The sequence below is a fragment of the Agrilus planipennis genome, unplaced genomic scaffold (genome assembly GCF_000699045.2).
Source record: "Agrilus planipennis isolate EAB-ADULT unplaced genomic scaffold, Apla_2.0 scaffold122, whole genome shotgun sequence".
Lineage (NCBI taxonomy): Eukaryota > Metazoa > Arthropoda > Insecta > Coleoptera > Buprestidae > Agrilus > Agrilus planipennis.
Genome location: NW_020438884.1, coordinates 5,197 through 18,857, shown reverse-complemented (window position 1 = coordinate 18,857; position 13,661 = coordinate 5,197). Strand labels below are relative to the sequence as shown.

General features: G+C 33.8%; 1 protein-coding gene across 1 annotated transcript; it reads left to right on the top strand.

The window, feature by feature from the left end:
• The first annotated feature begins 7,688 nt into the window (after positions 1-7,688).
• Positions 7,689-12,529, top strand: LOC108736368 (vicilin-like seed storage protein At2g18540). Its single transcript, XM_025981601.1, has 5 exons — positions 7,689-8,064; positions 8,141-8,261; positions 11,851-12,021; positions 12,080-12,201; positions 12,264-12,529. The coding sequence occupies exons 1-5, from the start codon at positions 7,748-7,750 to the stop codon at positions 12,277-12,279; spliced, it is 747 nt and encodes a 248-aa protein (XP_025837386.1). The 5' UTR covers positions 7,689-7,747; the 3' UTR covers positions 12,280-12,529.
• Positions 12,530-13,661: the final 1,132 nt, after the last annotated feature.

Genomic DNA, 13,661 nt, shown 5'->3' with positions numbered 1-13,661 from the left:
ATGTGACCTTCAGTTTGACCGGCGCAAAGTAGAAAAGAACAGCACTAGGCCAGAAAAGGAAGGAGACAACTCTCGGCCAAACTCTTAACCGGTGAGGAGCGTATAATCCGTACAGTACTGCACGGAAAAATTGACCATTTTATCCACTACAATTGCATTGCTCAAATGTGCTGTTATTGGTACCAATTACTACTGAAAATATCAACGAGATGTTTATTTATATTTGAAGACATATTAAAGACTTTAACGCTTGTTTTCGACTAGTACTAGTATTCATGATTGAACAAAACTTTTGGCAGGTACTGTAAGAAAAAGTATGTTAAATGAACAAAAGTCGAGAGTATAATGAGCTTTTTCTCCCTACCTATAATTTTGCCAGCGCCCATCCAAGACATTGGAAGGGACACATCGCTAGAGAAAGTAAATGAAGTATACTAAAGGCACTATGACGTGGCACGTTCGTCACTCTACATGGTCTATTTGCAAATGCAGGAGTCTTAACATAACTAGCTCGCACGGTTTGCACCAGGATAGTGAATGCGCTTTTAATTGCGCGTCCGTGACTAGGACTCCCCGCAAGGCGCGAAATACACTGTAATGTCTATTGTTTTAAGGCGGTATTTTTATTTGAAAATCCGGGAACAGGAAACAAATGCAAGGAGTAAAGCAACTTAATGAAATTAAAAAGAAGAAAATAAAATAAAATATCAAGATTAATGACTACTGATCCATTGTGTGTGCTTCCGTTTTTTTTTTTTAATTTTTCCGTTGGCTCACGTTTTACGCCTTTTACCTAAACTTTTAACAGATTTGCATAAAGTAAGATGAGAAAGACGGAAATTGTATTTTTCCAAAAATAATTTTAAATGGATTTAAGCTTCATGGTTTATTCATTTGTAGCTATCACAGTAGTTCAAAAACGTTTAAGTCGTTAAAAAGCCATTTTAAAATTAAGTAGTCATAAATAAATATGGAATTGTAAGATGGTACTAACGATAAAAGAAAATTAATTTCATTACAGGTAGTCTTTGGTAATGTCGAATTCAGACGGCGAGAGTATATTATTTAATTAATAAATTCATTCTGAATTTAGAACTTTAAAATCGCATATGTTAATGTTTTATAGCTGATCTACAATCAGCATTGTTTAAAAATATGTATGTAGTGTAAAACTAAATAAGTTTATTATAGGTACTAGTTGTTATTTATTTATCCAAAATTTTAAAAAATGGTTTTACCATGTATTTGAAATAGAAGATGCAAAAAACGAAAGAATCCTCTATTTCAAATGCTAAATGTAAAACTGTTCTGGAAACTGCATTCCAAATACAAAATGTAAAACAGATATTTTCTGAATACATTGTCTTAAAACAAAATGCATGTATTAATAGTAGTTTATTCATGGAAATATTTTAATGCGGAAGTACTATGTCAAAGAGTCTTTTAGCCGCTTCAAGAAATATGCAAAAAGTTAGTTACTTAAACATAAGAACCAACTGTTGTAAAGAAGCTTAAAAAAAGTCTTAAGTGTTTTATTCCAAATTAGCCACTGATGCTGGTGGGCCAGTAATTTTTTTGACGATGATGCAAAGCCGATGGGTAGGACGGAAGACTCTTTAAGGAATCGTAACTGATTGGTTACAGATAGAATTGCGAAAATATTAATGTTTTTGACTAGGTTGTTAAATATGTCTAAAATCAAGTACTAGTAAAGAACAACTTCGTCCTTGGGTTTTTATAATTCGACAACTAAAAAGCACAATGTGCTACTAAATGTCTGGGTGCCTTCTTGAGATCCAATCGAAAAAGTAAATTTTCTAGTTTTTCACGATACCTTTAAATTTATGCAGATGTTTTTTACAAAAATATTCTTTTGTAGGTTATTAAATTTCCCATTGGAATTCCCTGTTGAAAATTTCTTTTGCTGTTTTTAGTATCAAAAATATAATAAAAAGATGAAAATTTGTCTAAAAGTATGTTTTTCTTTTTGTGCATAACTTTTTTTGGAACGTTTAAGATATAGGTACATAAAGATTAATAAAGAAAGTCGAGATATCGTCATTAAAAGTCGACCCAAATTTGCCAAATCGGACCGTATTTGCTCTCACGAGGTTTGAAAGTTTGAAATCAGAGAGATATGACCTCGGCAGTTTTAAATCATTTAGGGCAAACCCCCTTCTCGAATAATAAATTGATGACATGAGCTATAGGATCTGCTATGAAATTACCAATTTTAACTGAGATCCCGTCAACACCCCATTTGTGTTTTTCCATATTAGAAATGATATCTAAAACTTCACTCCTATCTGTGGGATGTAAGAAGATGTAAGAATTGATTAATACAGCTAGCATCAGGGAAAGAGTCCCAGCAGGTGGAAGCATTTGGGGGGTTCCATTTTCCTGGAATATTTAAAATGTATTCGATAAAATTGTTGTGTATCGTGATTACAGGATTTTCGTGTGTATGCAGGGTTTGAAATTGTATGAACTTTAAGACTGAAAAAATATTCAAGTGAAAAACATTTTGATAAAAAACTATAAAGGTATTAAAAGTGAACACTACAGAACCTCATGTAAAATACGATAAAAATATTTTGTGAATACAAAAGAACACCATGCTACTTGTTTGCGTAGCGTGGAGAAGATAAAATTGAAAGCTCACTTTCCCCCTTGCCAGATAACACATGGATTACGAAAGATATTCAAATGGACTGTATGGACTACGGAGCAATAATTTTCCTGGGCTTCTAATCCCACAGGCAGTTATACTTCGTTTAGTTTCTGTAGCGATGTGACCTTCAGTTTGACCGGCGCAAAGTAGAAAAGGACAGCACTAGGCCAGAAAAGGAAGGAGACAACTCTCGGCCAAANTTGAAGAAGTTTCACTTCAGCAGCGTGTTGTATAATTACACGTTGTAATTTTTTGTTGTAAGACGGTATGTAAAAATGATAAGATAATGTTAAGTAAACAAATGGTTTTTTAATAAATAAAAAAATATATTAAATAGGAGAACTCGCCAAGGTGACCATCACGACTCGTAATTCACCAATCAACTGAATAAAAACCATTTCGAGCGTGTTCCACTTCAACCCTTAACACAGTTGCCGTGGAAAGCGTATTTTCAGCGACGACTCGTAGCGAATTCAAAAACTTAAATTTCTTTACAGTTCGGCCGTCTTATTATTCGACCGACTTCAGGCGACTCAACAGCAATACACAAACTTTATCAAATCCATGTAAAACATATTAACCCGTATTTAAACAGTACTTTTATTTAACTATATTCTTGTCTAATTAACACTTCTTATAATTAGTAGTTATAAATTCACCACTATATAATCACTTTGTCATTTTTTCGCTCTTTCCTTTTTGCTTTGGAATACCACGTAACTCGAACTCGTGCTAACTCACTCGATCCCGTGGCAACTATCTATAGAGACTGGTCGTTTTCTAGAATGGAACTTCCAGAAAATGACCGATGAACGTTCTGGTATATTCAATGAAATTTTGAAAATTATCCTACAACCCTCTTTAGACATTTCCTACCCTGCACTTGCGACCAAATGGCACGTATTTAAACACCTTTTCCCACTGTTACTACTTTTATGTAATTATTTGCTGTCTGATTAATACTCCTGTTACTAATTAGTTATCTAGAAGCATGGCTTTTTCTGTCATCATGTATACACAATAATTTTAATATAAACATTAATAAATGCAAATTCGGAAAATTAAAAAATATAAAAGCATACGAATAAGGTATAAAGTGAAGGAGCTAGGTTAGCTCAAAGCATCATTGGTACGCATCATAGGTTTTTTCTATTATAATGATATCGTCTAGGTAAACCAAACAGATTTTCTGGTTTAATCCATGTAATACAGTGTCCATGAATCGTTCGAATGTAGCCAGTGCATTACAAACTCCAAAAGGCACCACATTGACCAGTTCCAGTTGTAAAGGCAGTCTTCTGCTTATCCTGCTGATGCATATCCACTTTGCAGTATCCACTTTTCAAATCCAGAGTTCAGAACCATTTAGCTCCAGCTAGACTATCTAGTGTGTCATCGTTGTTTGATGGGTCTTACTGTTCCAGTGTTGATGTGGTCATATGGTTGGTCCTACCAAAGTCTTGATCTGACAGGGCGAAGACGTGTTGAAGACAACCAAAAAGTTCTCCTAATTGTTTCACTTCGTGCTTATTGACCCTTTCACCAGTTCTGATAAAGTTACAGGAAGTGATGTCGGTTTCGTCTCGGGTTGTTCTTCCCAGTAGTAGAGGTGGATTTCAGTTACCAGTTCAAACATACCCAGTTCTATGTAGATCTTTTGCTCGAAGTTTTCAAATTGCCTATTCGATGGTACCGATAGTGTTCCACACCTTACGAGCGTACACCCTACCAATAATTCTTTCTGTGTCAATTCTTGATTGTTTGGTTCGATTACACCCACCAGTTCTAATTTTTACAATGTTCTCGGAGTGACTCGGTAGTACTCGATCTTCCTTTATTACCACCTTGTAGGCAACAGGTTTCTTCTTAGCATTTGACATTACCATCTCCTATTCATCTTTGCGCATTGTAGAACAGCTCAGTCAATTTCATGTTCCTGAAGAGGGTCCAATCCAATGATAACATCATCCGCTATGTCGGCCACCAATATCCAAGTATGTAAAATCGCATTTCGAATTGTATTTTCGACGTTGCATTATCAATGGGTTGTTGAAGCTGCAGTTAAAACCAGTCTGCTGGCCAAAGATCGAATTCGCCATTCTGTGATCATATCAAGGCGAACGATGATGTTGGATGCCCCTCTATCGATAACCATTCGAACAATGTGCTGATTTATAGAGCCTTCTATAAATGATAATAGCGCCGTCCAATCTTGAAATGATGACTTCTTCAGGGTCTTGGTGAGGGTTTGGTTGATCATAGTTTTCCGACTGCCGTGTCTTGTTTGAGTGGGCACTCGATTTATGTGCCACATTTTCTCGCAATTCCAGCACTTCGGACGACCACTGTAGTTGTTGCAACCCGGAGACCCGTATGTTCCGTTTCTGACTCTATCGATAAGTGTTTGTACCGACAGTTGGTCCATGAATTTTTGAGGAGCAGGGGGTAGGCTAATCATACGAGGCTCGTCACATCAGAGTCAAATTGCTTCGTTGGTTACGGCTTTTCAGTTCCGTCTGATAAGATGGTGGATATCATATTGTAGTGACTGGGACACTCTTTGGAGTATATCCTACGCCTCTCCTCGTAAAGAAAAGTGCTATTGTTTTCTCTGAATCGGCCTAGGAATTTGCTTCTGCCGCTGCTGTAAACAGCTTTAGGTAAACAGACCACGAGATCCTTTCATGAAAAGTTGGAGGTGTAATTTTTAATGATCATGCCCTGGGATACTAGACTCTTGCATTAGGGAGTGGTTTTACCCTTTTAATTTCTTCTTTCATTTCATCAATCTTCTTTTTCATTATGATTTCCCTTTCTTCTATCTTCTTTTCCATTTTGTGTCTAATATTTATATTGTCTTCCATTTTCGTGTTTTTCATCTCAACGTCTGATCGTGAGGATCATATATCGAAAGAATCGGTGATTCAATTGATTTTGATTTCAGAGTCTCAAAAGCGTGAAGTTGATCCGCCTCAAGTTTAAATGTTGCACTCTTTCGGAACAAATCATATAAAGGTTTCGTAAGGATAGAAAACCCTTAAATTTTCGCAAATATAAACATAAAAACATCTGAACAATATGAACATTTTGAGGGACTGGGAAATGGTTATAGCATCTGACCTGTGTTGAGTTGGTTTTACTCCATATTTAGATAGCATGTAGCCCAAAAAACTCTACTTCAGCATACAGGAATTTACTTTTATGGATTTTTAACTGCATTTTATTTCATACCAGCAATTTAAATACCCTTTTTAAAATCATCAAATGGCTTCTTGTCGCGATCAAAAAATCATCTAAATAAGCAACTATATCTCCTGAAGCAATTAATCCTTTTAAAACTTCATTTACAAATTTTTCAAATTTTAACGGAGCTGTTTAAGCGCGAACGCATCTTAATAAACTGGAATTGGTCAGAAGGTGTTATAAATGAAGTATATTTTATCGACTCTTCGGCCATGCGTATGTGGTGAAAGCCGTCTCTCAAATCCAATAACGTAAAAAATTTTTTATTATTCAAAATATTTAATTGATCAATCGATCAATAGTAGAAGGTAGTTGTCGCGAACAGTAACTTTATTAAGGTTCCTATAATCTACACACATTATCAACTGTCCATTGTTTTTCTTAACAAGAACAATGGGTGACGTTCATGCGGATGCACATGTACAATTCCTTTTTCTAATAATCCATTCAAAATTTCCCGTAACCCTTTCTTTTCTATAATAGGTAATCTACGTGAAGTACAATAAAGCGGTTCTGATCACGTAATGTAAATTTTAATTCTATTTTAACATCTGGTTTGGACGGTAGTTCTGAATTTACATAATCATCTATAAAACATTTGAGTTTAGTTTGCATTTCGATTAGAATAGACTGATTGATATTTAATTCTAAATTATCAGTTTGATCTTTTCTTGGCAATATAAATTTGAATTTTTTAAAGGCATCCCTATCCAAAACCGCAGGGCTCGACATAGTACCGTTCGGTACAACATACATGATCAAGTTGATTTTTATATTATCTAAAGTAAATTGCATTTGCCTAGTTCCTAATATATTAAATTTTGTTTTATTAATACCATAAAATAGACGCGCTCGGACTCGATTGGTATTTTTACGGTTTTATTAGCCACCTAAAAAAGTGTTCGACCGCTTGAGGTCAAGGGCCGCATTTAGTATTATTTTGTTGCGAATTTCTACGAATTTGCCCTATAGTAAACAGAGAACTAGTAAATGGGTCAAAGGTTTACTAAAACGTAATTAAAAAGCCGAGAATTCCAGAAACGATCGTGTCTTTCAGCAAACGACTTTCAGCGTTAACATTAAAATCAAAAACATGATTTAGCTCAATAATAGAATAGGGTAATTTCTTGTGATATTATCGAAAGTTGTTACATATCTCTTTTTAAACGTTATTAGTAGGTATAGATTTAACTAAACCGTTCAACTGGGTAACTATGTATACAGTTTTACTTATATTTATATTTATTCATCATACAAAATACTAGTAATAGTATGTATTTCGTGATTACTAAGTAACAAACACAAAGTTATAAAGAAATACAGTACCTAAAATGGTAATTGTTCTATGTTACTACTTGGTAGACATGTAACCAAACAGACATAAAAATTTTTGGTGAACAGTATCCTGTCTAAGTCGGAATCGCCATTCAGATCTCATTGGATCTAGTCAGTACGACGTAAACGGTTTCGACAGAATACAAACCACTTCGTGCGATTTACTATGGCGTCGGAAATGCCTTTGTCGTGTTGACAAAGTCCAATGAGGTCGGAATCGCGATCTACGTCTGATAATTTACAGAGAATGAAATGATCACAGATAGTAATCTAAATACATCTTTATTTACAAAATTTACTCTTTTTTACAATCACATATGTGTCTACTTATTCAAGTAGAATACCTAATTATTAAAGAAGCGGTTTTACGGAAATTTATAAACAACTAAATAATTTAAATCTATGGTAATTTATATCTACTATAATGATACACAGAACATACGTAAACGTAAAGAAGAGGAACGTATACAAAGAATAGAACAATCTAAGGAAGACAAGATGCAGAGATTTCTTATGCTGAGGAAAGAACAAGAGGAAATACGACAGCAGTATATAAAAGACAAAAGAAAAGAGTTGTATGTTATGCACGGTCCGCCAAAAGAACTAAACAGTGCTTTAATTCTTTCTGAAGTAATTTATGAAAGAGAAAAGCAAAAGGAAATGAAAGATTTTCTTGAACAGCATAGGATTGAAGAAGAAGCCAAATATGCGGCAAAAGTAAAACAAGGTGCAATTGATGAAGCGAGGGAGAAGCAAGAAGAAAAGGAAAAGGAAAAATTGAAAAAATTGGAAACGAGGAGGATTTATTTAAAACAGTAACTGCAAGAATAAATATTTATTCCGATTTTCATATTGTAAGTTTTACGACTGATAAGTATACTTATATTTTAGAATAGAAGAAAATAAAAAGGCTGCCGAATCAGAAAAACAGGAACGAATCAAACAAGAACTTAACGACATTCTAGCTGCTGGAAGAGAAGCTGTACAAATGAAAAAGAATGAGATTGAAGAGGCAAGTTTTAATTGCTGTTATAATCATAAGTATTAATTTCAAATTTTTTACTTCATCTGGTAGTTTCGCAAGTAGAATTGTTTTTCAATAGCATGACCCTTCATAGTTTTCTCAAGTACGTTATAGAGTACTCTTATATTATTGTCTAGAATTAGTTCGCATATGGTGGTTTTTAAGAATATTTTGCAGTAATTGAACCATATAGGGTACTGATCAGGCAGCCTGCTGACAGCAAAATCATGAATGCAACGTCTTAATACATTAAAATTTTCAGTAGTGTACAACCACAAACCTCATCAGGTAAAACGTATGCGACCTCGATCGTACTGTTTCTACATGTAGCCATAACTTATAAGCAATAAAAATAAATTCTGGTGAATCAATCCATTAAACTAGAAAAAAAAAATTTAATATAGCATATAAATAAGTGCGGAGCTTGCGGAAGGTGAGGGGACCATGAAACAAAAAAAAAAACAAGAAATTATTTATACTTGCAAGAGTTAACGGTTTTCAAGAATGACGTAGTTGAATGCACAGGTAGATGTAATTCCGGCCCTGGAAAGAAATGCCTCATTGCACGCTGTTTCCAATCAGCTGGTAATTAGCAGTATCAGTGTTGTAATTCTCTTTTTGCTGACGTATTGTTTATTTGTTAGTAAAATAACCAAATGACTTATCCCAACAACCACACTATTTAAAAAACTGCAGACATATGTTTCTCTCATGTAAGTTATCAGTATCTTCAGCACAAGACTGGTGCTAGATAGCTTTTTTTTATGTTTTTCGTGGAAGAGGGGAAATCCTGTATATAAAAATGATTAAACTGTGTTTCCTGGTTTATTAGTTTATTCAATAAAATTTATATTTACAAAAAAAATTTCAAATATTTTAAATTTTCGATAATGTACCTAAATTAGCTGTAACTTGCCCGGCTTTCTGAGCATAATCCTTTCTACCCCTTTCAGAGGTTGAATTTTTTTAGATGCCGAAATAGGTATTTAATTAATGATATCAAAGAGCATTAAGCCCAAATTTTAACTAAATGTGACGGCTGATTTTCAAAAATAGTTAATTTATGTTAGTTTCATTGTATTAATGAGCATTAAGACCATGTTTGAAGTAAATCTTTTCACAAATATTCCACACAAACGTTAGAAGCCTTTTCCACCCCTTTAGAGGTTGAATTTAGGTGTTTGATCAAAGAGCATTAATAATTTTAACGAATTAAGTTTCAAGTAAATCTGACCAGAAACCAAAAAGGATCCATACAAACTTTGTCACTCTTTTTCACCCTCTTACGGTTTGAATTTCGAAATATCCTCCTTAATCCTTGTATAGATCAGGAAAGAGACCTCTGTGCAATATTTCAGCTTTTCATGTGCATGAATTTGGGCTGGGCATTGATGAGTCAGTGAGTGAGTCAGGAATTTTCTTTGTATGCGTATAGATATGTTGTACTGCAATATTCACTGATTTGGAAAGAAACACACACAAAAATAGTAACAGCGATTATTGTATTTGTCAGTCGACTTCGACCTTTTCAAGGAGGAGTATAAAACACGTGATTGCAAGTACGGTCAAATAAAACGTAAACTATTTGGGAATGATCAGGTATATTACGTCAGAAGCAGTAGAGAATACCGTAACAGGACTTGAATTGGGCAATTCAGCTGTGGGTCTCATACATGATCAGGGCGACCGACCAGAATGCTCTTAGGGATTACTTGTACTTATTTTATACTTGTCTTTTATAAAACCAACTTTATTCAAACGAGATATTATTATTGAAAAGTAATGAATGTAGGTAGTATGTATATAGTCTTTTAGAGGAGGATTCATGATAAAATGGTTTTTATAATATGTATTATGATATTTATTTTCGTATTTTCTTCTTATGAAATTGATGTCCACTATCTTGTAAACGTTTAATTAGACCTTCCAAACGAGCTTTTGTAACAAAACACCAAGATTTTGCCCATTGAAGAAAAAAAAAATAAGCAAACAATACTTCTACCGAAAGTGGCGTAGGTTTACTCAAAAGGTACCATTGAGCGTTGGGATAATACGTCAGGTTATTAAAAGCTGTTCAATCAGTCACCCATATTAAGAGAAATTGTTAATGTACATGTCTTTAGGAGTTACCAAGGCTCCGTGGTAAAACAGAGGTAAGGACATATTTGCGATCTAACAAACATACTCCAAATTTTAGCATCTATTAATGATACGTTATGGCATTTTATAAAGAATAAGGCATGAAGAAGTTGTATTTGTGAATGAAAAAATTGTTTTTGTCATTTGTGTGCAAAAAAATGAAAAAGTTTGCCAGCCCTAAATATTAATTACTTTAAAGTTGTATTTCATTGAATCATTTGTTAGAATCGGGTCTACACAGTGTGTAACAGATATAAGTGCGGGGCTTACAGGAAGTGATAGAGCACTATAAAACAATACACTTAAGTAAATGTTTGTATTCCCGAAAGTTCATTGTTTTCGAGAAAAGCGCAGTGGAAGGTATCTGATAGGAAGTATTTCTATCAGCTGATAATTAGCAACATCAGTGTTGTATTCTATGTGTATATTTTGCTCATGTATTGTGTGTTATTTGTTAGATTATATTAAGTTCGATTCAAGGTGTAGTAGTGGTAAACTCTTTTAACGTTTTAATCTTGTATTTAGTCGCTTGATGTGCAGTTCAATGAACTTATTCAGCAATACAATATCAATCATTAGACTAGGTCAGTACGTCACTGTCGAACAGTTGTTATAATAGCGCGTATACTAAACCCTAGTGCTCAACTCTAATGACCTGTAGACTGCAGTTGATCGCTGCAAACGAAATACGCCATATATCAGGCGTTTTTGTACATGAGTTGTTTATTTCAGATGTTTGAAAATCTGTACTGCTTACGTTTAAAGTAGTTGCAATGTTCTTATTACGTGTTCACTTCAATATTTGGTACGTTAACAATTCACGTGCAGGGCCATCTTCAAATAATAAATTTTTGTGGTTTTCTTAAAAATTCTATTTACCCATAACCACGCTGTTAAAGTCAACATACGATTCCTTTTGCACCTTCCAAAGCTTCGCATTATTTCTGGTACACTTTATACATTAATAACATATTTTGTAGGCGTGAAGTGTTATTAATATAATACATATTAAATAAGTTTTTGTTGTGCTCCTAATTGATGCTGTTTAGTTTTTCTCGTGATAGACACTTACACTTATGTGTTAAGTTTGCGATATGCACTCGGCTCAAAACAGAGCATTAATGCTACAGCCTTAACAATTTCCTTAGTGGCAGGAACCAACATCGTAAAGTGTGACACTAAATTAGTATATGCGACTATTCCTGTGCTAGAGATAAGATTTTTTAATAAAAATTTGTTACGTAAAAGATGCTAAAAGTAAAGGTATTGCTATTGCCTGCATTGTATTATTGAAATACTAACATTTGTAAGTGTAAGTTCAATTATGATGTAAACAACAGTTTATTTTATAGTTAGTTATTGTGAATGTCGTTCATTATTGCGTTCTTTGTTGTGTGCATTAAATTATTCATTAAGCGGTTTTATATGTTCAATATAGGAGTTACAAAAGCGCAATGACATAAAAAAGGAGTTTGATGATTTTTACAAACGACAAAAACAATATAAAATACAAACGGAGAAAGAAGAAATTGAACAAACTCAAGTCATTGAATTATTTGCAAATGCTAAATGTAGAATCGAAGAAACCAGAAAAAGAACAGAACAAGAGGTACATCAAATATCCAAGACTTGATGCATATTCGTAAAAATACTGTAATTATTTCTAGCTTCTAGCAGAGAAAAGACGAAGAGCAGAAAAAATAGCTGAAAAAGTTGCAGCAGTAGCTGCAAGTAAACAAGAGGAGGAGGAAAGGATTTTAAGGGAAGCAAATGAAGAGAAAGAAAGACTGTAAGCTTTTTTACGTCATCTTTTTCTTAACTACTTAATTTTGTATATGCTTACATAAGCAGGCATATCCATGCGTAACAACACGAGGAAAATAAAACCAAAACAGAATTTGCCTGGGGTTCAGTATGTAGGACACGTCTACAAGGAGACCAAATAGGGAGATATAGATTTCCATTTCTTCCCCTTATTGGAATCAGAGCCAGAATAGAGTTATAAATATTTTATTGCTAGGAGGCTTTCTCATGGTAGATTTTTAAAACCTGAATGTCTCTTTGTTAATTATAAAGTCATGCAGTATGTGATATTAATACAGGATATTAAGAATTATTTACATTGAAAACAAAACACACTTGTAAAAGGAAAATTATAAATAATAGAAATGCATTAAAACTAATAAAAACTACTTGTTAACGTAAAATAATTAATACAAAATTAAAAATTAAAGACCAGAAGTAGTTTTAATTAACTATTTACATTATGTATTACCTTATTTTTACTCGTGTGTCTTTGTATTAATGGTGCAATCAATTTTTAATATCATGTGGCAAAGTTACACACCCTACAACGCAATTAAAACCTTAGGCGAAACGTTCATGTTAGTCGTTCGACAATAAATCATTTACAACCCCATTCTGACTTTACCTCCTTTAAAGAATGAGAGTTTTAATGTGCAAAAATCTCATTCTTAAAAATCTAAACTAACTTAGTCGGCTGCAAACAGAATACATGTAGTGTAGGACTGCTGAAACATTCTGATGTGCCCTCTAGAAACCTCCAATCTTGGTTGGGGTCATACACTTCTTCGTAGTGGGCAGCTTATTGGAAAAATTCCATAAGAAGGAGAACAATGGAATAAGTATGAACTTGGAGTTTAGGATTTTATTATTTTCAGAACATTATTAAAGAAAGAAAACAAAAAAGCAAATGACCATCCCTAGAATCCTTAGAACTTCACTAACCGAGGGTTGTGCTTTCATATTTCTTATTGCTATTACTTTAGATGCATTCTCTATCAATAGATTACTTAGTAGTAACATTTCTAGTTTGTTATTATGATCATTAATAGCTTCTCCCATATTTTCTCCCACTCCACAAATTAGGATAACATCTGCAATAGCTTCAACACCCGATCCAAAACCCTTCTTTCAGATCTACAGTCGAAAAAATTACCTTTGCTTTTCCTAGCTCAGGTACAATATTGCCTAAATTGATAATTAGGACGACATAGGTTAATCGAAGGGAATTGGCTAAAGATAAATCCTAGAATAAAAGCATGCGTTATGTAAGTAGTGATTCTGTTCAAATTTAGACATCGGTATATAATAACATAGGTAATTGACGTAATTGTTTTTAATATGCAGATTTCCGACAGATGAATATTTAAAGTCACTCGAAGGGAAAATTTTAATCCCACTAGGCATAGTGTCATTTCCGAAAACGTTTCAAAGCAATCGATTTTC

Excerpts from the sequence above, each read along its gene's own strand:
- LOC108736368 (XM_025981601.1), top strand. The coding sequence starts at position 7,748 with ATGCAGAGATTTCTTATGCTGAGGAAAGAACAAGAGGAAATACGACAG. Across the intron at positions 8,065-8,140 it reads AGGAGGATTTATTTAAAACA|AATAGAAGAAAATAAAAAGG; the intron begins GTAACTGCAAGA and ends CTTATATTTTAG. Across the intron at positions 8,262-11,850 it reads AAAAGAATGAGATTGAAGAG|GAGTTACAAAAGCGCAATGA; the intron begins GCAAGTTTTAAT and ends TGTTCAATATAG.